Genomic DNA, 24,946 nt, shown 5'->3' on the forward strand with positions numbered 1-24,946 from the left:
GACATCATTGATAGGTCTCTCCTTCAACCGGTAAATGTCCCTGTCATCTTCCAAGTCAGTGGGTAGAAGACCTCTGGTACTCTTGTCTTCTTATTCCTCTCTCCCTTTCTCTAACTTCAAATCAGGAATCTGGGAATTGACATATTCCAGTTGGTACCCAAAGCTTACTCTCCTAAAAACAACCTTCCTTTTCTCTTCCGGGAAAGGTGGAATTTCTCAGGGAGGTATCTAGTGCATAGAATAGTTGCGCTCTCAGACACCAACCAAGAGATGTTTTTAGAATGATGTGAGTTCAAGACTGGGTCCAGAGCTATGTGATGAGAGCCTACATATTAGGACCAACTAGATTTTAAATCTTGTTGGTTTCGATTCTGGAGGACGACAGTTTATAAAATGCTAGGCTACAACCCTTATTGCTTGTGAAACCAGGTATGATGGGTGAAAGGGAAGGGTATGTGAGTTCTTAGGAGATCTGGTTACCATAGCCCCCACTAACCTTGATTCAAAGAAAAAAATGAAGCCCACAACACTAGTCCTTCCCAAATAAACAATTAATTATGCCCCCTTTTCTTAAGATTTTACCACAATTAGTAATATGCTGTTGTCCCCTTGGAAGACTTAGCAACCCTCCTTTAGAGGGAAATAACTCTGCTCTCAGTAGGTTACTGGGACCTGAGAGCTACTTAATCATTGTTTCCTTTACTCCTTGCTGCCTGTGGGGTGAAGAAGCTGTAGTAAACAGTATGCGATAAAATATTAATTTATTTTCTAAATCCTACAAAACACCAAGCCAGGCTGTCACCTCTGTAGGATAAAAGCAGCTTGTCTTACAGCATGCTACGTATCTTGGAGAACCCAGTGTCTGTCTCCTGCTAGGATATGATTTACATGGTCCCCATCTGCTAGGAAACTAATTATAATGGGACTCAAAATGAAAACATTTCCGGAATTCTTTAAACACCCAGAACTTTGCTACACTTTGTCCTCTTGTATTACTTTCCACATAATTCCTCCCAGCTCAGTGAGCAGCTTGGTGTTTTGCCTTTTTTTTTTTTTTGAATAAATGAAAGCAAAGGTGATTGCCCTGAAAACACACTAATCACAGTGCTTCTAATTCTGTTATTTTTCAGTGTTTTGTTGAGCACTACTGGTAGCTGCTACTCAACAATTAAAAGATATTCTTTTGACACTGTCTCAATATCAGATTTTTAAAATGTTTTGATTGTGTGCAGTAGAATGGAAAGAGAAAAGAGAAGAATTTTTTTGTTTGCTGATTCTCACGTCTTTCTGCAAGAAAACATTATCTCTGTGGTGGGTTTTTCCAGTGTTCTCAGGAGAAAATATACAAAATTTAGCAAGGGACACCACAGAAGATACTTTTCAGTAAGTGGTCAGTGCCTTTTTTTTTTTTTTATTTTTAAGGAAGGTAAGCATTACCTAGGATTCAAAGCTACTGCAGAAAAAATGTAGGTTTGTTTAAGATCTGGACCTTGAATTCAGCTCTGTCTAGAGCCCTGAAGCGCAAACATTGATATTACACTGTAATGACTCAAATGTCAGATTTAGAAAACAAAAACCTCCTTAGTTAACTTAGTTAGGCAAAAACACCTGTGAACCGTAGCGCCCTCTGTTATAGTTACTTTCGTTGAAGGGGATGGTGCAGAGTAACTCTATCAAAACGTACTGGCTTGGGGAAGGGAGTGAGTTTGAGGGTCTGTACACTGAGACTGGAGAGAGTGAGGATGAGGTGATCGAGGATGGAAGAAGCCCTTGAAGGCCAGGCAAGGGACTGTGTTTGTTTTGTTTTGTTTTGTTGGCCGCACAGCATGTGGGATCTTAGTTCCCCTGCAGCAGAACCGCGAAGTCCTAACCACTGGGCCACCAGGGAAGTCCCAGGGGGCTGTATTTATCACGCAGGCATCCTGGGGCCATCCTGGTCCCCCAAGCAGAGGAATCATGTAATGAAAGCAGAGTTCCCAAGTGATGTGGTCACATCAGTGCCCCCCCCCCACCAACTCATGATTACAGGTAAAAGAGAGACCATAAGCTCTTCCCTAAAGAATACCAATCAACTGCTTCCTGTTTCCTCCCCAGTCAAGCCTCAACCCCCTCATTAACTCGTGTAGTAGAGACTGAAGATAGGAAGGTTGCTGAACACTTTACTCCCAGTTAGCTATGATGACATCAGAGAAGATTACGCGTGGAGATAGAAAAATTGGAGGAGAATGATGATGAGAGAGAGATGGTGATGATCCGTTTTCAAAAGGTAGACCTGTCTGAGAAGGGAAAGGCCAGCTAAAATTGTTGGTTGATTTGGGGTATAATGTTTATAATTGTTTATAATGTTTATAATTGATTAGGGGTATAATGTCAGTGATGGGTGATAATGAAATAAAAACCAAAGATGTAGCTGTTGGAGTTCTCCACAGAGAAATGGGCAGTTGGGCGTATGTGAGCAGATGGGGTTTTGAAGAGTTCAGGAGACAGAGACACAAGAGCTGGAGGCTGAGATACGAAGTGAGGGTTACCCGTGGTTTACTAAACCATGGAGGAGCGTGAAAAGCGTCGGATTACACAATGAGGAGAAACGGCAGACCTTGTAAATACGTATTATTACTGTTTTCTCTGGTATAGGATTGGGGGCAGGTGAAAAGTCATTTTTGAGTGTTTTAGGGAATGACTTCCTCTAAAGGCTGCTGGGAGCCCACGCCGATCCGAACTGCCTTCTGCTGCTAGGAGAGAGAGGGAAGAGCTCATAAGAAAAACTCTCAGTTTAGGAAGAAAGTGGGCTGGACCTGTGCTGTCTTGCTGGTGGCGTAAGCAAGCTGTGCGGCAGCCACGTGCTTCCTTAGTGACCATTAGCTTCACGCTTCTCCCAGAGTTGCCCCTGGATGAGAGCCTCTCTGTGGAACCCACTAGTGAACCTTCCAGCGCTGCCCAGCTCATCTTAGTTTCTAAGAGAACTTCTTCTAAGCCACTGGTGTTTCATTGGAGAATGGTTTGGGTCAAGAAAAGATATTTCAATCAAGGGGAAATGCAATCAAAGGATTTATGTGCTTAGAAAGCCTTTGGAAAGCCTAGGAGAGCCAAGGGCAGAGAAAGCCACTAGTGATATAAGGAAACCAGCAAGTTTGGTGATTTCAGGAAAACACAAGTCCCCTGAAGCAGATGGCTCTCAGAAGCCCCTGCAAACCTCACATGTGCTGTCAGCTGAACCCTTTGGGTTTGCTCGCTGCTGTCAGAGGAGCAGCGAGGAAGAGGCTTCTGCTCCCTCCTCTTCCTTCCAAGTTTGAAACAAGTACTTCTCACTGGCAGAACGGAAATGTGAACTCCCTGCTGGAGAGAGCTGTGAAATGTAGTTTTCAGGCTTCCAGCCCCTGCCATGTAGGGGAGAACTGAGGATGGTGGAGAGAGAGTTGCCTCCTAACGGCGCACATTCTGCACGGGGATAAAGTCGATGAAAGTCTGCAGTGGCAACATATAGACCTTCTCTGAGTCCCTGTCTCTACTTCTTGAGACAAAGATCCACTGCCTTTCCCTTGGTTCAGGTTTCAGAACAAACAAAACAAAGCACGACACCCTTACATCCCTTGCCGGGATGTGTGGTAGGGTTTAATGCGTGAGTTCGTTCCTTCATAATCCCTAAAGCTGGCTCTCTCGTACTCAAGTCTGCAACAATCTAAACTCCAACCCTCCCTGCTGGTCCCCCCCCCCCGCCAGCAAGTATCCAAAATCCGGGTCTGTGAGACTTCCTATAGAGAAAATGAGGACACCAACAAGTGTACAGATTGGAGCTCAGGGATAACTAGGTAACTTATAGTTCCTCAAAGTGGGTAGATTGAATTCTAATCATGGCCTTTGGTCTTAAAACACCTGCTGAGTCCATCGCCAGTCACACTTCAGAGACTCAGACTTCCAGACTTGATACATCTTTTGCTGCTTTTCAGCATCAGTATTGGGGAAAATTGTATTTGTAGCAACAGGTGAAAGAGCAAATGAATGGGATGCGGAAAAGAGAAAGAAGGGAGAATGAAGATTACTATAGGCTGGAAATATGAGGTCATTGCCAAGGACCACAGCCTGATCTGAGTAGGAATGAAAGACATTTTAGCACATGGAAGATTATCAGTGACTGACCTCTACTTCACATTAGTGTAAAGCCACGTGCCTGAGCCACTGGTGGCAAGCACCAGCTGGTCATGGGGAAAAGGGGAATGTGTATAGATTTTACAATTTCCCCCCTCATTTAGTGAAAATTGCTTTTGCCACTCAATTGTCTATAAATCCCTTGAAAGTGGGGACCAGACCTCAATTCTTACTGTTCTTTTCTTGTTTATCTAGTACAGTGTCTGGTTGTTAGTAGGCATTGTACACGTAACTGTAGAATGGATGAACTGAATGAATGAGGAGTTGGCAAACTACACCGTTCTGGGGTAGCCTGTTGTGTTTGTGTGTGTCTCTCTCGGGTGTGTGTGTATGTGTGTGTATGATTCTGCAGTAGGTATAATTTTTATGCTGGATACATTAGCAACATTATGTTTATACGATTTGGCATTTGTTTGTGGTATGGGCATAAGTTCTGGCCAGTCAGTTCTTCAGCATAATTTTCATTTAAGTGAGAAGATGTCATCCTACCCCGGGCTTAGGTAGGAGGATGGAGTAGGCATCTAATCCTAGGAATCTACCCATAGGAGTCTTTTAGAATATTTCTGTCATGGAAAGACACGACGATTAACTTTTGATGGTGTTCTTTCTAACTGTGTGAGTCACCAAGTGAAAGCTGAGCTCTTGCAGTGTGGTTTTGGAATTCAAATGTTATCCATTGGAATTGACGTTAATTACTTTTGTGCTGCTCGGCATATGCTGGAACATGATTTCTACAATTCCACCGGAGTCGCTTAGGCAATTACCTCTCCTGCCATCACCGCCATCATCATCATCCTAATTACTGTGATTAGGTCCCTCCTGCTCTCTGCTCACTTCAGCCGGGCTCTGCACACCATTGCCCTCTTCTCTCCCCCGTCTCCCCCGCAGGAAGTCCCATTCTCCCGCGTGTGGTGCGGTAACCGGCAGCCCCTGCACTGTGCCTTCTCCCTGGAACGCTACACGCCCACCACCACCCAGCTGTCCTGCAAAATCTGCATTCGGCAGCTCAAAGGCCATGAACAGATCCTCCAAGTGCAGACGTCAATCCTTGAGGTGAGTCCTTGGTCTACAGGTCATCCGACCCCGTTTCTAAAGGACATTAAGGATTGTATACCTGTCTCGGTTGGGCTATACATATAGCATGAAAGAGCTTCGAAAGGCACTCACTCTTTCAATCCTCATTACTGATAAGGGAAAATTAACTTTTTCTCAGGCTGAGGATGGAACTGAGCTGCCCACTGGGGCGGGGAAACGCAACCCATCAGAGCATAGGCTCTGTGGAGGGACCTTTGGGGAAGGCATTTGTCCAGGGCTTTCTACACATAAAACTACAATCAATCTATCAGCTCATGGCAGACATGGAATATCAGCTGAGATTTATTATTGAACTGAGACACATACCCTAAGAAGACACAAGGTCACCAGTGGGCTGCTTTTCTGCCAGTTCTGACTAGTTGTTCAGAAGTCAGTTGCCCAATCTGTGTTATTTCATTTTCAAGGCCTTGGTTCCTGACTGTCTTACAATTTCTCTTACCCTCCAGGATCAGGGTTTCTACACATCCTCATTTCCATTAAGCCTAGATTTCATCAATACAATAATATAAGGCAGAGTAGATAATAATCTCATTCTACACAGTAAGGACACAGCAGTGCAAAAGGACAGGACTTCCTCCAAGGTCATATAACTGAAGGGCAGGGTTAGAATCGGAGTCAGAGGAGAATTCACTTGGGAACTTTTGCAAAAAGATACCTGAAATGCCATGGCTTTGATTGGCCCTAAACCACTGAATGACTCCATGGCTCTGGACTTGAGTTTATCAAGTAGACAATGACATTCCCTCCTGAATGGTTATTTGAGGGTAGAGGGAGAGAGTAGCTGAGGGGGAGAATCAGGGGAGCTGGTAACGCACTGTTTAGCAATTCCAAGGTAATCCCTGGCTAGTTTAGAAAAACACACATACTGGATCGTTCACCTTAGAACGTGTATGTGTATATATACATACACACACATATTCACGTATACATATATAAATAATATATAAGCTCAGCAGAAGGTTTAATGCATTTTGTATCCGTACAACTCAATTTCAGGTGCGGTTTTTTCCTCAAAACTTGTAGCCTTGGGCTTCCCTGGTGGCGCAGTGGTTGAGAGTCCGCCTGCCGATGCAGGGGACACGGCTTCGTGCCCCGGTCTGGGAAGATCCCACATGCCGCGGAGCGGCTGGGCCCATGAGCCATGGCCACTGAGCCTGTGCGTCCGGAGCCTGTGCTCCACAACGGGAGAGGCCACAACAGTGAGAGGCCCACGTACCACAAAACAAACAAACAAACAAAAACTTGTAGCCTACAAGCATTATCACTTCCCTCCTTTCTCATTGCAGTTCACTGTTTATGCAAAATGAGTGTGGCTAATTCCCCAAATAGTTTTCTCTAAAGTGCGGATGGCTTTCCAAAGAAGCGTATCTCAAAACTGATAGCTGTCTTAACTGACATGTTTCTACCATATTTGCGTTTGTTATTGCCAGTTAGCATTATGTGCTAACATAGTTCTGACAGGGAAGGTAGATCCAGAAACCTCAGGCAAGGTATTTTTAGAGTCTCTTTCTTGAACAGTCATGGCATATTTAAGACAATTTATTTCAAAGTAAAATACAAATTGTATGGGAGTTTTAAAATAAAAACAAAAAAGAAAATCTGAGAAGAGCTGCACTTCAGAAGGAAGAGTGAAAAGGCAGGACATAAAGAGTGAAAAGGCAGGACATAAAGATGCTTCTGATGAAAATTGCCCTAAATACCTGTCAACAGGTCAACAAAAGAATAATAATAAATAAATAAGGTTTTTACTATCTAAGGTACCCAGATATTGAGGATCAATTTCAGCTATTACAGGATATTTGTGTGAAAGGAATGTGATAAGGTTGACACATCCTGGCACCTTTGCTCCTTGCTTAATAAAGTGCATGGAAAGAAAATGAGCTAATAGGGGCTGCCCTGGTGGCGCAGTGGTTAAGAATATGCCTGCCAATGCAGGGGACACAGGTTCGAGCCCTGGTCTGGGAAGATCCCACATGCTGCGGAGCAACTAAGCCCATGCACCACAACTACTGAGCCTGTGCTCTAGAGCCCACGAGCCACAACTACTGAAGCCTGCACACCTAGAGCCCATGCTCCGCAACAAGAGAAGCCACTGCGATGAGAAGTCCGTGCACCGCAACGAAGAGTAGCCCCTGCTCACCACAACTAGAGAAAGCCCGCGCGCAGCAACAAAGACCCAACACAGCCAAAAATGAATTAATTTAAAAAAATAGAAAATGAGCTAATAAACATAATCTTCTTTACTCTCCAGTTCCTTTTCTAATGCTTAACAAAGTTTACGATCACTTTGGAAAGCCTTAAAGAACATGACATCACAGTACCTCTTGGTAAATGGAGGCAGAGTTAGCAGAATATTTAGACATTCAGTGGTGGACTACAGCAATCTAAGTTGTAGGCTACTGCATTTTAGAAGCTTTAGTAACTTGTTTGATCCTGTAAGGATCATTTAATTAATTGCTTTAAGTGTCCCTGCTGAAATTTGTCCCAGTGCATCCCCATTTCTTTGTACCAAACTCTATTGCTTAGGCAAATTTCGTTGGCCATCATTTTCTACATCAGAGGAAAAGTAATAACTTTTGAAAACCACTATGTTTCAGGCACCACTTCATGTGCTTTCACATATAACCATCACAGCTCTGTGGATTAGTATTATATCATCACAGTTTTACATGATGTAACAGTCTCAAGGAAGTCAACCTTCTTATCCAAGATCATAGAGCTAATAAGATGGGTAGCCAGAGTTCCCAGCTGAGATACTAAACTTTAAGACCAAAGTCTGGATTTCTATTCAATACCACTCCAGGAACCCAACCGAGGAGGTTTAATTTATTCGTCCTAACCATGGGCCTTGTCCATAACATAAGCCCTCTCTTTGGGGCCTTAGGCACTAGTGACAAACATCACAGCATCACCAATTTTGCCTTTGAGTCTAAAAGTAGATGAAAATTGGGAAGCTCTTTCCTCAAGACTGCAGAAGGATGAGATGTACCTGTTTGTGTGTTGGGCTAGAATAAGTGTTCATTCTATACATCTTCACAAATAGAATTGATTCCCTACATGTAGATCTGCCTGCAAAAGGACGTCTTGATTGAATGATCACTCAAGGCCCTTCCAACCCTGGGATTGTTTCATTCCTGGGAAAAGCATATATCTGGTGATAAAAACCATCTTCTTCTCCCTAAAACTGACTTGGTTTTTATGGTAGACGTTTCGAGAAACATGAAGATACATAAAGTTCTGAGAAATTGGGAATAGCTGGAGAGCAGAGGCAGGATATATTCAAGACATGGGTCTATATCAATTACTGAGTCAAGAATAATAGATCAGTTATTAAAGGTCATCATACTTCATGGCCACTATGCTGAAAGATTCTGCTTTAGGTGGTTTTAATAAGTTAATAATAAGGTGTCATTGATTAATAATAAAGAACTAAAATTTTTGAAACGTTCAATAGATATCTTTGAAATATGTAGTTTAATATCTCACCCACCAAAGAAAAAAGAATCCTCACATATCTGGGCTCAGAGCTCCCCCTTCCTACCTTACTTTAAAATGGATTGCCTTAGTCTCACTATATTTCGAGATTTTAGCAATGGAACCATGAGAGGTAAAATATGTATGTGTCTCTGTGTGTGTGTGTATACATATATATATATATATATATATGAAATACAAAACATTGATTTTAAATTAATTAATGCAGTGAGCACCCTCAGTGAAGGCATTTGGTTCTTTATGTTCAGCTCCACATCCATCATATTCCTTCATGCCTCTTATCTAAATGGTTTTCCAAATAATCATTCATATCCTTCCCAAATTTAAAAATTATTTCAGTGATCAAGGTAATATATCTTTTCTGTTCTTTAGAGTAGCCATTATTGTGTCAATCTTTGGAAGCAGGTTGGTTCTCCTTAAATTTAACCCAACTACATTACCTAATGATGATAGCCAATTGATACTCTATAAAGCAACAGTATTGTGGACTAAAGCAAAGTAAGTTTGCTAATATTGAGCAGAAGGGAAGAATCCCCAAGTCATTTACTTCCTCCTTCCTTATTAATGTAATAATATTAAAGAATCTATCTTTTTGTAGAAACAACTTAAAATGGGAATCTTGCATGTTAAAATTTTCCCTTCAAGAAATTCTCTTATCTTTCTAATAAAAGTGGTAGAAGTTGAGGGATGATGTGTCTGTTACAAAGTAGACAGAATACTTGGAATTCCTCACTGATTTGCAGCTCCCACGTTAACCAGGTAGCAGCACCTTATCTCCTGTGTTCAGAGCATGAAAATCTCCTGTTCCTCTGCATATTTAATTTAAACAATCAGAAGATGTGATGCGTCCACTGGAGTCTTATTACTCGGCCCAGATGTCTTTTAGAATGCATCATAAATGTTATGTAAAGTGTCATCCTTACACATGGGAAATATTTAAATTTGGAAACTTTGTGAGGGACATGGGGGCCCATTTATTAAAGTGTAGTAAGTAGAAGAAATACATATTTTTACAAGTCAGTCTCATGTAGTACTTTATTCACCTTTAAATCGTACCACTCTGTCCATTTTTTTCTGAAGACTTTGTGTATCAGGGTGCTCTTTCTTCTGCCAACAGGGAAGACAGAGCTTGGTCAAGTTGGTCAAATCATAGATGCCATGAGGGCATCTGTCTCTGTCTACTGCCATCTTTTCACATGGATACACTGTGTTTTCAGTTTCATTGGCAAGCCACCTTTTCACATGTTAACACCCTTTAGTGCCATTTTACAATGAAAATTACCATGTTATCCTGTACAGAATTCCTTTTATTCTCTCTCTCAATGTTTTTTTTACTATTCTTTTTAAGGACATTACCCTGCCTTAAGTCAGGAAAATTTTTAAAGGAATGATTCTTACTTGATTTGTATTTTTAAAGGCTAGAAGAAATTTTACATACCATGATGAAAAGTGACGTGTCTTGTAACCTATCTTATGCAGTAAGAAGCCTGAGGTGGTTTATTTTATGAACATCTTATATATCAGAAAAGCACTGGGCTCATTGGTTCAAGATGGCGGAGTAGACGGACAGGCGCTCACTCCCTCTTGCTAGAGCACTGGATTCACAACTAACTGCTGAACAATCATCAACAGGAAGACACTGGAACTCAACCAAAAAAGATACCTCACATCCAAAGACAAAGGAGAAGCTGCAATGAGATGGTAGGAGGGGCGTGATCACAATAAAATCAAATCCCATAACCACTGGGTGGGTGACTCACAAACTGGAGAACAATTATACCACAGAAGTCCACCCACTGGAGTGAAGGTTCTGAGCCCCATGTCAGGCTTCCCAACCTGGGGGTCTGGTAACAGAAGGAGGAATTCCTAGAGAATCAGACTTGGAAGGCTAGAGAGATTTGATTGTAGGACTTCGACAGGACTGGGGGAAACAGAGACTCCACTCTTGGAGGGCACACACAAAGTAGTATGTGCATCATGACACAGGGGAAGGAGCAGTGACCCCATAGGACACTGAACCAGACCTACCTGCTAGTGTTGGAGGGTCTCCTGCAGAGACGGGGGTGGGGGGTGGCTGTGTCTCACCGTGAGGACAAGGACACTGGCAGGAGAAATTCTGGGAAGTACTCCTTGGCATGAGCCCTCCCAGATCCTGCCATTAGCCCCACCAAAGAGCCTGTAGCCTCCAGTGGGTTGCCTCAGGCCAAACAACCAACAGGGAGGGAACCCAGCCCCACTCAACAGCAGACAAATGGATTAAACTTTTACTGAGCTCTGGCCACCAGAACAACACCCAGGTCTACCCACCACCAGTCCCTCCCATCAGGAAGCTTGCACAAGTCTCTTAGATAGCCTCATCCACCAGAGGGCAGACAGCAGAAGCAAGAAGAACTACAATCCTGCAGCCTGTGGAAGGAAAACCACATTCACAGAAAGACAAAATGAAAAGACGGAGGACTATATACCAGATGAAGGAACAAGGTAAAACAATTAAATGAAGTGGAGATAGGCCACCTTCCAGAAAAAGAATTCAGAATAATGATAGTGAAGATGATACAGGACCTAGGAAAAAGAATGGAGGTAAAGATCGAGAAGATGCAAGAAATGTTTAACAAATATCTAGAAGAATTAAAGAACAAACAGAGATGAACAATACAATAACTGAAATGAAAAATACACTAGAAGGAATCAATAGCAGAATAACTGAGGTAGAAGAACGAATAAGTGACCTGGAACACAGAATGGTGGAATTCACTGGACAGAACAAAATAAAGAAAAAAGAATGAAAAGAAATGAAGACAGCCTAAGAGACCTCTGAGAACATTAAACATGCCAACATTCGCATTATAGGGGTCACAGAATGAGGAGAGACAGAGGAAGGACCCGAGAAAATATTTGAAGAGATTATAGTCAAAAACTTCCCTAACATGGGAAAGGAAACAGCCACCCAAGTCCAGGAAGCGCAGAGAGTCCCAGGCAGGATAAACCCAAGGACAAACACGCTGAGACACATAGTAATCAAATTGACAAAAATTAAAGACAAAGAAAAATTGAAACAAGGGGAAAATGACAACATACAAGGGAATTCCCATAAAGTTAACAGCCGATTTCTCAGCAGAAATTCTACAAGCCAGAAGGAAGTGGCACGATATATTTAAAGTGATGAAAGGGAAGAAACTACAAGCAAGATTACTCTACCCAGAAAGGATCTCATTCAGATCTGATAGAGAAATCAAAAGCTTTACAGACAAGCAAAACCTAAGAGAATTCAGCACCACCAAACCAGCTCTACAACAAATGCTAAAGGAACGTCTCTAAGTGGGAAACACAAGAGAAGAAAAGCACCTACAAAAACAAACGCAAAACAATTCAGAATACGGTAATAGGAACATACATATCGATAATTACCTTAAATGTAAATGGATTAAATGCTCCATCCAAAGGACACAGGCTCACTGAATGGATACAAAAACAAGACCCATATATATTCTGTCTACAAGAGACCCACTTCAGACCTAGGGACACATACAGACTGAAAGTGAGGGGATGGAAAAAAGATATTCCATGCAAATGGAAATCAAAAGAAAGCTGGAGTGGCAATACTCAGATAAAATAGACTTTAAAACATAGAATGTTACAAGAGACAAGAAGGACGCTACCTAATGATCAAGAGATCAATCCAAGAAGAAGATATAACAATTATAAATATATATGCATACAACATAGGAGCACATCAATACATAAGGCAACTGCTAACAGCTATAAAAGAGGAAATCGAGAGTAACACAATAATAGTGAGGGACATTAAGACCTCACTTATACCAATGGACAGATCATCGAGACAGAAAATTCATAAGGAACCACAAGCTTTAAATGACACAATAAACCAAGACAGATTTAATTGATAGGACATTTATAGGACGTTCCATCCAAAAACATTTATAGGACATTCCATCCAAAAACAGCAGATTACATTTCTTCTTAAGTGCACACAGAACATTCTCCAGGGTAGATCATACTGTGGGTCACAAAGCAAGCCTCAGTAAATTTAAGAAAACTGAAATCATATCAAGCATCTTTTCTGACCACAACACTATGAGATTAGAAATCAATTACAGGGTAAAACTATAAAAAACACAAACACATGGAGGCTAAACAATACATTACTAAATAACCAAGAGCTAACTGAAGAAATCAAAGAGGAAATAAAAATATACCTACAGACAAATGACAATGAAAACACATTTTTGTTGGAATGCAGCAAAAACAGTTCTAACAGGGAACTTTATAGCACTACAATCCTACCTCAAGAAACAAGAAAAATCTCAAACAATCTAACCTTACACCTAAAGGAACTAGAGAAAGAAGAACAAACAAAACCCCAAGTTAGTAGAAGGAAAGAAATCATAAAGATCAGAGCAGAAATAAATGAAATAGAAACAAAGAAAGCAATAGCAAAGGTCAATAAAACTAGAGACTGGTTCTTTGAGAAGATAAACAAAACTGGCAAACTATTAGCCAGACTCATCAAGAAAAAGAGGGAGAGGACTCAAATCAATAAAATTCGAAATGAAAAAGGAGAAGTTGCAACAGACCCCACAGAAACACAAACCATCCTAAGAGACTACTACAAGCAACTCTATGCCAATATAATGGACAACCTGGAAGATATGGACAAATTCTTAGAAAGGTATAACCTTCCAAGACTGAAACAGGAAGAAAGAGAAAATATAAACAGACCAATCACAAGCACTGAAATTGAACTGTGCTTAAAAATCTTCCAACGAACAAAAGTCCAGGACCAGATGGCTTCACAGGTGAATTCTATCAAACATTTAGAGAAGAGCTAACACCCATCCTTCTCAAACTCTTCCAAAAAATTGCATAGGAAGGAACACTCCCAAACTCATTCTATGATGCCACCATAACCCAGATACCAAAGCCAGACAGAGATACTACCATAAAAGAAAATTACAGGCCAATATCACTGATGTGTATAGATTCAAAAACCCTCAACAAAATACTAGCAAACAGAATCCAATCACACATTAAAAGGATCATACATCACGATCAAGTGGGATTTACCCCAGGGATGCAAAGATTCTTCAATATACGCAAATCAATCAATGTGATACACCATATTAACAAACTGAAGAATAAAAACCATATGATCATCTCAATAGATGCAGAAAAAGCTTCTGACAAAATTCAGCACCCATTTTTGATAAAAAACGCTCCAGAAAGTGGGCATAGAGAGAACCTAGCTCAACATAATAGAGGCCATATACAACAAAGCCACAGCAAACATCATTCTCAATGGTGAAAAACTGAAAGCATTTCCTCTAATATCAGGAAAAAGACAAGGATGTCCACTCTCACCACTGTTATTCAACGTGGCTTTTGAGGTCCTAGCCATGGCAATCAGAGAAGAGAAAGAAATAAAAGGAATCCAAATCAGAAAAGAAGAAGTAAAACTGTCACTGTTTGCAGATGACATGATACTCTACATAGAGAATCCTAAAAATGCTACCAGAAAACTACTAGAGCTAATCAATGAATTTGGTAAAGTTGCAGGATATAAAATTAATGCATAGTTATCTCTTGCATTTCTATACACTAACAACAAAAGATCAGAAAGAGAAATTAAGGAAACAATCCCATTCACCATTGCAACAAAAAAATAAAATACCTAGGAATAAACCTACCTAAGGAGGTAAAAGACTGTACTCAGAAAACTATAAGACACTGATGAAAGAAATCAAACATGACACAAACAGATGGAGAGATATACCATGTTCTTGGATTGGAAGAATCAATATTGTGAAATGACTATACTCCCAAAAGCAATCTACAGATTTAATTCAATCCCTATCAAATTACCAGTGGCATTTTTTACAGAACTAGAACAAAAAATCTTAAAATTTGTATGGAGACACAAAAGACCCCGAAGAGCCAAAGCAGTCTTCAGGGAAATAAATGGAGCTGGAGGAATCAGACTCCCTGACTTCAGATTATACTACAAAGCTACAGTAATCAAGACAATATGGTACTGGCACAAAAACAGAAAAATAGATCAATGGAACAGGATAGAAAGCCCAGAGATAAACCCACGCACCTGTGGTCAACTAATCTATGACAAAGGAGGCAAGGATATACAATGGAGAAAAGACAGTCTCTTCAGTAAGTGGTGCTGGGAAAACTGGATAGCTATATGTAAAAGAAAGAAATTAGAACACTCTCTAACACCATACACAAAAATAAAGTCAAAATGGATTGAAGACCTATATGTAAGACCAGACACTATAAAACTCTTAAGAGGAAAACATAGGAAGAACACTCTTTGACATAAATCACAGCAAGATCTTTTTGGACCCACCTCCTAGAGTAATGGAAATAAAAACAAAAATAACCAAATGGGACCTCATGAAACTTAAAAGCTTTTGCACAGCCAAGGAAACTATAAACAAAACGAAAAGACAACCCTCAGAATGGGAGAAAATATTTGCAAATGAATCAAAGGATTAATCTCCAAAATATATAAACAGCTCATGCAGCTCAATATTAAAAAAAAAACAACCCAATCCAAAAATGGGCAGAAGACCTAAATAGACATTTCTCCAAAGAAGACATAGAGATGGACAAGAAACACATGAAAAGCTGCTCAACATCACTAATTACTAGAGAAATGCAAATCAAAACTACAATGAGGTATCACCTCACACCAGTTAGAATGGGCATCATCAGAAAATCTACAAACAACAAATGCTAGAGAGGGTGTGGAGAAAAGGGAACCCTCTTGCACTGTTGGTGGGAATGTAAATTGATACAGCCACTATGGAGAACAGTATGGAGGTTCCTTAAAAAACTAAAAAGAGAATTACCATATGACCCAGCAATCCCACTACTGGGCATATACTCAGTGAAAACCATAGTTCAAAAAGACACATGCACCCCAGCGTTCATTGCAGCACTATTTACAATAGTCAGGTCATGGAAGCAACCTAAATGCCCATCGACAGACGAATGGATAAAGATGTAGTACAAATATACAATGGAATATTATGCAGCCATAAAAAGGAACAAAATTGAGTTATTTGTAGTGAGGTGGATGGACCTAGAGACTGTCATACAGAGTGAAGTAAGTCAGAAAGAGAAAAACAAATACTGTATGCCAACACATATATGTGGAATCCAAAAAAAATGGTACAGATGAACTGGCTTGCAAGGTATAAACAGAGACACAGATGTAGAGAACGTATGGACACCAAGGGTGTAAAGTGGGGGGATGAATTGGGAGACTGGTGTTGACATATATACACTAATATGTATAAAATAGATAATAAGAACTTGCTGTATAAAATAATATATAAAATAAAGGCAAAAAAAAAAAAAAGAAAGGAATTGACTACTCTGCCCAAAATAACTGCTTAATACAGAACAATTTCTGTTCACTCAATAGCTACCTATGCTTCAAGGTCAACTCACATGCCTCCTCCATGAAGCTCTACTACTCTTAATTCTTGAAATACAATGCCAATATCACTCAGAGAGCGTTTTTCTGAACCACCCTGCTCTGTGGATTTTGGGTACTTGTCTTGATGCAGGGTAATGTAGTGAAGTGAGTCCTGGTAAAGGTATTAGGGTATCGGAATTCTAGTTTTAGCTCTGACACCAATTACCTGGATAACTTCTACCAAAGTTTATACCCCTGTGGAGTCTATAAAAAATGTCAAAGACTGATTAGGAAATTGAGGCTGAGGGAAGTCCTGTAGCATCCAAGGTCACTGAGCTACGAAATGTGAACTTATACTCCAAAGCAAGACATTTCTGACTCTGAAAACCACACTTTTTCTGTTAGTCCATCCTAACCTCCAAAACTGGACGAATTTTGATGAGCGTTGTTCTATAATAGTCCAGGGAATAGAACTAAAACCAGTAAGTAGAATCTGTTTAATCTGATAACATGTACTTTGAAGTTCCAAGAGTAAGATATAACGTGCAGCATTTCTCAGAAAGTATTTGACCACATGACTGCTCTTTCTTGGAACATCTGAGATACCCTGTGGGAATACTGGGTTAAGGCATTGTGTTTCCAAAACATCCCCCCTTATGTAACTGTGTTAAATGCTTACAGAAAGACAAAACACATTATCATTCATTAATAAGATCTTTGTATGAACTAGTTTCCTCAATTAACAGATTTTTGAAGATGTAAGACACACCAAGTCTGAAGGCTTAAAGTTCCATGAGCCTGGACCCCAGCCAAGAAGGGCTTCCATGGCTGTGGTGTCCACAGAAGGAGATGTGTAAAAGGTCAGAAAAACATCAGGGGAAGCTCACAGGGGCAGTTCAGGAAGGGCATGTGTTGACTTAAAGGACAGCCCAAGTCGACAAGTTCCTAATGCAAAGGATAGTTTCTTGGCGTTTAAACAGTGCTAACTAGTCCCTTAACCCGACCTCAGATTTGTGTTTTAATTTCCCTTTGCGTTAGTTTTCTTCTCGTGCATAACAAATTACCACAAATCTATCAGAAAAAAACACCACCCGCTTACTGTCCCACCTTTTTTGAGGGCAGAAGCCTAGGCATGGCCTAACTGGGTTCTCTGATGAGGATCTCACAAGGCTGAGGTCAAGGTGGTGGTGGCAGCAGGACATTCTCATCTGGAGCTCAGAGGTCTGTCCCCCCATTTATTAGGGTTGTTGACAAATTCAGGTCCTTGTGGCTGTAGGACTGAAGTCCCCAATGTCTTGCTGACTGTTGGATAGGGCTCACTCTCAGCTCCTAGAGGACACCCTCAGTTCCTAGCTTCAGCCCCTCCCACCCCCAACCACAGGCAGTTCACAGCGTGGCTGTTTGCTTTCTTTCAGGCCAGCAGGAGAGATACCTCCAGATAGGAGCTGCATCTTCTCTCTTTTAAGAGCCACTTGATTAGGTCAGGTCCACCCGGAAAAATCTCTCTTCGTCAATGCATAGTCAACTGATTAGGGACTTGCAGAATCCCTTTTGCCTTGTATCCCATCCTAATCACAGGAGTGATTCAGCTGCCTTTCAAGCCTTAAAATTCTGTTAGTCCATATAAACTTTCAGCAGCTATTCTGATATGATGGATGGATGTGTGATTTCACATTGGATATGATGATCTAATTGTTATGATGCATAACTAATCCTCACTGGACAGCTCTTAAGTCAGAAGAGTGGGCAGACAGCAGGCAGAAGCTCTCCAGCCTGCAGCACTCCGCCGGCTAGTCCAGGTCTCGTCGCTGACTCGCGGCTACCTCCCATTTTACAAAAGCAATTTAATTCTGAAACAAAACCAAAATATTTCCTATAGAATCACACTTGAGGCCTGGGAGAAACACACACTTGAAAATGATCAACATACAATCAGGTCCCCTTTGTAGCTTTCCCGACACGTGGCTTCCCAGCCAGCTCCTTTGATCAGCGCATTCTTCTCTGATCAGCTCTGACTCTCAGAAGGTCTCCTTACAGTGAACTGAAATCTGTCATCTGGAAGCTTCTTCCTACTGATTCTAGATTTTTTTTTTCTTTTGAGAATTAAAAAAAATCTAATTCTGCTCTCACCTGACACCTCCTTGGATGTAGGAAGCTGAAGATTGTGACTTCCCTGAGTGGAAGAGGCTTTTGAAAGCTCCAGTACACGGTTTCCTAGGCTACTAGAGACATTATTTACTGTTTTAGAAGAAAGGGGAACTTGTCAGTGTATTTTATAGACTCCATCACAACAGGCAAGCATTTTTTGCATGTGTGTTAACACAACTTCTCTTAAAAAAAATAAAAGTGTTGACCAGTAAGGCTTCTACTTAGATCTGATCCTGCTTTCCTTATTTTGTTTATAGAATGAAAGAGAGACCATCACTTTCTTTGCACAAGAGGACAGCACTTTCCCTGCACAGACTGGCCCCAAAGCCTTCAAAATTCCCTACTCCATCAGAGAGCGGATTTGTGCTACATTTGACACCCCCAACGCCAAAGGCAAAGACTGGCAGATGTTAGCACAGAAAAACAGCATCAACAGGTAACTGGGGGCAACTTCAAAAAGAGGATTTTACTAAAAGAGCTTGAAAACTAAAATGGGGCGGGTGTATCTACGTGGTTTCCAGACCCTGATATCTGTATGGATTTCTCTGGCTGTATTTCATGTGAAATCTGGACAGGGAAGTGGGAAAAGAACAAAAATATGACACAGTGTGTGGCCCTTCCTGCCACCCCACTCTGCCTTTGGGGACGTTACGGAAAAGTCCTACTTGAGTCCTGGTCCCATCTCCAGGTTTGCTACTTGGGCCACCATAATGGAGGTTTAGACTTGGTCATCTTGGTGCTGGTGAGGGGATCCCAGAGTCTTGAGACAGTGATGGAGAAACAAAGAAGCAAGTTTCTCACACCTCCTCCCTCCCATCGGGTAACCTTAAGTGTTATTTAACCCCTAATAAGGATATGCTCAGCCTGAAGAAGTGGGTGCGTGAATATAAAAAAGGAAGTTTGAGATGATACCTCTCAGGTCTGAAGGCGGAGGGCATTAAACAAGCAAAAGCAAAGGTCTGCTGCTTAAACCGACACTATTCATTGCTGGGCTACTGTTGTGGTTGAGTTGAAAGGAGAATAGAGAGATTCATAGTGGGCGCTCGTACTTTGATGAGAAAAAGCAAGGGTGATGCTATTCAGAGCAGCACTGACGGGGAGGCCAGTTAGGGCTCAGCTTGAGGGATGACTGGTGGGGAAAAGGCATTGACAAATAGGATCTCCTCTCTCACTAACCCACCCCGCAAACCCCAGAATGAAAAGAGAACACGTTTTCCCAGCACCCTTTTCCTTCCCTTTCCTTTGGTACTTTTTATGTCTTTTGAGACAAAGCCTTAGTTTTCTCACTGTTTGGCTTACTCTGTCATTTCCATTTTTTTTGTTCTTTGTTTTCACAGACATCCTACCTGACTCTTTCTTCTCTGAAAGGAAGGTAGATGTCTGCCAAGAAAGGATAGAGGGCTGCTCCCTGTTTCAAAAGGGATCCGGAAGCCGAGAACGAAGGGCCCAACTAGAAAGCAGTCAGACTCAGAGAGGAAAATCAAGAGAGAAGGCATGGCTGTAAGAGAAAATGGAATTTACAGACAGGCAGGCCCAAAAAGAACACATTCTTGAAAAAGGCAGGTAGTGAAAATGAGAGAATACAAAAATGTCTGAGGGTATAGGGGAAAAAAAATTCAGTTGAATTTTTCCCAGCAGCTTTGATAAAGGATGAGTTGTGTCATGTGTAACCCATGAACACCATGACTATGTCAGGTTCGCTTTCTGATCAACCTGGGGACAAGAATGAAAAACTAAGCCAGAGGACAGAATTTGGTCTAAAGAAAGGAAAGTGAACATTGGGCAGGGGACTCAGAAGCTCTGTTCTGGTTCTACAGCTAATACCAGTCTGCCCAAACACATCACTTACCATCCCTATGTTACTTTTTCTACAGATGCAATTCATAGAATTCAAACTACATTAACTCTCTAATCCAGTCTGGCCGTAAGAGTTTATGATTTTTAATTCACCACTTGCAAGAAAGTAATTGCCACAGAGTATCTACCTACTCATGGCTGCTGGCCTTCATTTGCTAAAGAAGCGTGTGCACGTTCCTGCCTTGTTCATTTTATTCTCCACTTCCAGTAAACATATGAGAACTACACAGGCTGCCTCCAAAGCCATCAGTTTCTGACCTTGCACAGTAGGGAAAACGCATTTCAAACTGGGAGACTAAGGTTAGCATCCTTTTGTGTCTGGGCTCTAATGAGCAGTAAATAGCTACACAGGAGCACACTTGTCCCCTCCAATGTCGGGGGTCAAAAAAGGCAACCATTGGATGTGCCTGTTTGCTTTTGCTTGCTTTTGTTTCTCCCTAAGACCCCTCTCTCCAGGAAAGCCTAAACGTCCTTAGTATACAAAATTCAAACAACCTACTTTATGGAAAGTTTCTAACATGGTTCTAAGAAAATGTCCATTTTAAATAAATGTTAGTTAGTCCCTTTGAAATGTTCACAATTAACAGCAAGTTAGAATAGCATGAATGCACGGAATCTTTGTATTTAAATAAGGTTTCATCTTTAACCCTTACTTAGTTACCATATTCACCTTCAGTGAATGGCATTTCCTTCCTCTTTACTCTCTAGCTTAACTCTCCAATAGGAAACTCATTATGGAGTGAGAACGATTCAAACTAGGGGTTAGCAGGCTTCTTTCTGTTAAAGAACCAGAGATGGTAAATAGTTTAGGCCATATATGATCTATTGCAACTACTCAGCAATTATTCAACTCTGCTTCTGCGGTGTGAGAGCAGCCCCAGGAAATATCTAAACAGGCGGGGCTGTGTCCCAATAAACATTATTTACAAAAGGAAGCAATGTATTTGGCCTACAGTACATAGTCTGCTGACCCCTCATCTAAACGAGTCTGCTCTCATTTAGTAAAACTTTCATAGGACCTATTGCTGCAGTTAGAGTTACACCTGCGGCTACGCTAAGGCACAAGATAAGGCCCCTTTCTGCAAGCTGGTGTTGTTCCGGCAGAGATGGCCACGAAGATAGTCAGAGAAGCCAAAAGAGAAAGATGATGGAAAATCACCTCGCACCATGTCAGCTAATCCCCATTCTCATTTTGCAGAAATTGTCAAGTTCATTAAACGTTTCCACTACTGTAGCAGAAATGTATCTTCTCCTACATGGGAAGAAACATACGGGACAGAGATGAAGGAGATTTTAAATTAAATTGTCACAACTTATTGTGTAATCCCAAATCACTGGGCTTGCTCTCTTAGGGCTACAAATAATATCGTACTTATTATACTACATAATCATCAGTCACTAATGTGATCATTAATGTGTGTTAAAACACAGAAATCTGACGTTGTCAATATGCCGGTATTATTGGGTAAGAAAGCTGTTGGATAGCTTGAGATTTCATCAACCCTGGGATCACGAGAGAAAGATGATCACAAAGCACAGAGTCGGTCTGCTATTAGGGAATCCACCTACCGTGATCTTGTGACAGCACCTTTACCCGACTCTCCCCTTCCCTTCAATTTCCAAAAGTGAAAAGCTAGTAAAGCAACAGCCCTCAAACCGTGAAGGAGGCACTTTCAAAGGGAGTGGAAGGAAACATTCACTGTTATCGCGTTGCCAGTGGAAATGTTCTCCTTTCGGTAAATGCAAATGTCACTGATGATAATTTGCCTTTTTGCCTAACAAGTTTCTACTTAGATCTGAATAGGAGAGAAGATACATGAAATAGGAAGTTAAAGGCTTAGAATGTGAGACATGTCAGTGGGTGCACTTAAGGCAGCAACGCAGGTGGCTCTGCAACTTGCTTGGCATATCGATTATGATAAATAAGCCACACAGCCTAGCAAAGAATGTCATAGTTAACAGTTGCAATTACAGTTTCTGTGGGCAAACTGACGATTACTCAGAGTCCATGCTTGCTGCGTTTTAGAGCTGAGATTGCACACTTATTCTACAGATCCAGCTGCAATAACTCTCCTCTTCAGTGCTCTTGGTCACAGGTGATTGGTAGGTAGGTGGGACTAATCAAGAGTTGATCATGTAGGAGTAGATGGTGGGGAGCTTTGCTGCGAACTAAACAAATTAAATAATATCAGAAACTAACTGCTTCAGCTAGAAGTAATCTTCCATATCTAAACTTCCATAGCACTTTGTATTTTTATGATACTTTTTTATTTTTTAATTACAGTTAGACATACCTAGATAGTACTGTCTAGTTCGGGGAAATTCAAGAAATTTGTCTTGAATGAATGACATGAACTTTTTCTTTGGATAGTATACTTGACCTTAAAAACTTGCCTCCTGGGGCTTCCCTGGTGGCGCAGTGGTTGGGAGTCCGCCTGCCGATGCAGGGGACACGGGTTCGTGCCCCGGCCCGGGAGGATCCCACATGCCATGGAGCGGCTGGGCCCGTGAGCCATGGCCGCTGAGCCTGCACGTCCGGAGCCTGTGCTCCGCAACGGGAGAGGCCACGACGGTGAGAGGCCCGCGTACCACAAAACAAATAAACAAACAAACAAAAAACTTGCCTCCTAATAGAACTGAATTAAGTGTCAAAGGATTTTGCAAGTTGGTCTCAAAAGAGAGCAGGTTACATGGCTGACACTGTGGAGGGTTCCTATCCTTCGGCACCTGAAATTCTACTATTGAATCTTTCTTCTTTAAGGCCTCACGATTTTCATATTCCAGAAACCCTTGTGAAAACATAGCCAGCTTGACCAAGTTGCCGTGGGAACAGATGCTGGATAAAGTGCATGAGATACAAGAGGATGAGAAGGGAAGTGACCAAAATGGAAGAAAGGATTCCAAGATGGAAAGGAGCAGATGAACCACACCTTATTAACAGTTTCTCATAATAGTACGCTTGTTTGAAACTGCGTAAGCACTGCCAGAGAAACCTAGTTATTATTGGTCAGTTGGGTAAAACAGTTCAAATGTATTTTGGATGTTAATGTTTTTGGGTGATGCTAGAGAAATCATGAGCAAATGAAATTTCTCAAACTTCATGGCTCATCAGCAGTGCTGCAGTAACTTGTTTTTCCACCAAATCTTTTAACAGGGCCTCTAATGAGAAGCAGAATCTTCTCAGTTGAGGTCAAATCCTTTCATTCCCTCTGTCCACCCTCTTAATTGGATACACAGGAACAGTGAATGGCCAGAGGGCAGTGGGAAAGGACAGAGGAAGGTTGCAAGACAGTTTATTCATCTGTCTGGGTAACTCTTGAGAATTCACTAGAAGTGGAAGTCCCGGGACCAGCTTTCTTTTGGGGTGAAGGAAGGAGGAGGAAAAAAGTGAGAGAAAGTGATTACAAAATACATACAGAATGCCTGCTTCACAGGCAGACCGCCAAGGGTGGTCACCCAGGGACCCGTGAGACTAGATATTTTCACTCTTGTGTTTTGGGATTTGCTAGGATTACACCAAATGAAGCTGTCTGGGCTCTGCAGACTAGAGGCTAGAAAACACATCCTAACCTTTAAATAATAAAAATGGATGTGAGGCTGCCATTTCCAAAAATCAATATTCATGACTCTTCTAAGGAGAATTAATGCACAGGAAGATAGCATTCATCACACAGATCCTTGGAGGCAAAATATGATAAAGCTCAAATCAGATTTTCTGGTTCTGGCCCAATGGACTTGTGCAGAGTCTGGATTTGAAGAGCCCTCAGTGTGAAGCCAGAGGGACCCAACACAGCCAAGTGGTGGGTGTTCAGGCTTCATTCCACTTAAGTTAGGGACTCATGAAACTGCCTACTAATATGAATCTGAAGACAGCCTAGGGCCAGTTTGGCCATGAACAAACTGTATATAGTTTATAAGTGGCAGGTGTTTCTCCTAAAGGCAATAAGGGAGAGAAGCTGTTTGTATCCCTCCAAGAGAACCAAAGTCGCGCTCCCACTCTAACCTGCAGGGGTGGTGACAAGGGGCAAGTTTGCATTGGTCTTTAAAGGACTAGGTTTCCCTCCTTTAAGCTAATGTAGTTTTCAGATAAGATGGACATGCCCAAGCCCCTTTATAGCCAAAATAATCCCCTTCACGGGTCTGTCTCAGAGAGACCTGGAAAAGCTGACAAAGTCACAACCCCCGGATGTGATGTTTTCATAATTTGAGAAAATGAAATTATGGGAAGGATTTTGCCTAATTCATTAGAGAGTCCTTTGATAAAGTGCTTAACTATTTCTTTGCGATTATTTGTGAGGTTTTATTGAAACACACTGAGTATTTTGCAAAAGGAAAGATATCAATATTTCTCCCTTTCCCCCTTCAGGATTAGCACTCTGGTCTTTTCTCTTGGAACAAATAGTGGTCGTTCTCCTTTACCCTCAGGATTCTTGAAAATGTCTCAACGTGATTGAAGAGGAACATTAAAGGAGACGTATTTTTCTATGCTATATCCCAATTCAAAGAAAAGTTGAGCTTTGATTTTGCAGTTTTCATTGCCTTTCATTGCCAAATATGAGAAACTGTCAGAGCCTTACCAGGAATGAAACTGGAGAATTGAAAACGAGAGTCTACAACTGGTTTTTATTCCTGTTTGGAAACCCACAGCGGGTTCTGAAGGCTCCAGGGCTAACATATATTTTCCAAAGAAGGAAGAATCCTTGCTGGTCCCTTTCAGGAGCCAGATAATGAAATAGGCAAAAGGAAGAACTA

The 24,946-nt window shown here is 41.4% G+C and overlaps 1 protein-coding gene across 1 annotated transcript in view; it reads left to right on the forward strand.

Annotated features, from left to right (window-relative positions):
• UNC5D (unc-5 netrin receptor D) overlaps positions 1 to 24,946 on the forward strand; it is a 607,834-nt gene that overhangs the window by 571,254 nt on the left and 11,634 nt on the right. The window contains exons 15-16 of the mRNA XM_019921243.3: positions 5,035 to 5,199; positions 18,595 to 18,773. Of these exons, the coding sequence (XP_019776802.1) occupies positions 5,035 to 5,199; positions 18,595 to 18,773 (344 nt within the window). The remainder of the gene's footprint in view (positions 1 to 5,034; positions 5,200 to 18,594; positions 18,774 to 24,946) is intronic.

The sequence above is a fragment of the Tursiops truncatus genome, chromosome 21, assembly GCF_011762595.2.
Source record: "Tursiops truncatus isolate mTurTru1 chromosome 21, mTurTru1.mat.Y, whole genome shotgun sequence".
Taxonomy (NCBI): Eukaryota; Metazoa; Chordata; class Mammalia; order Artiodactyla; family Delphinidae; genus Tursiops; species Tursiops truncatus.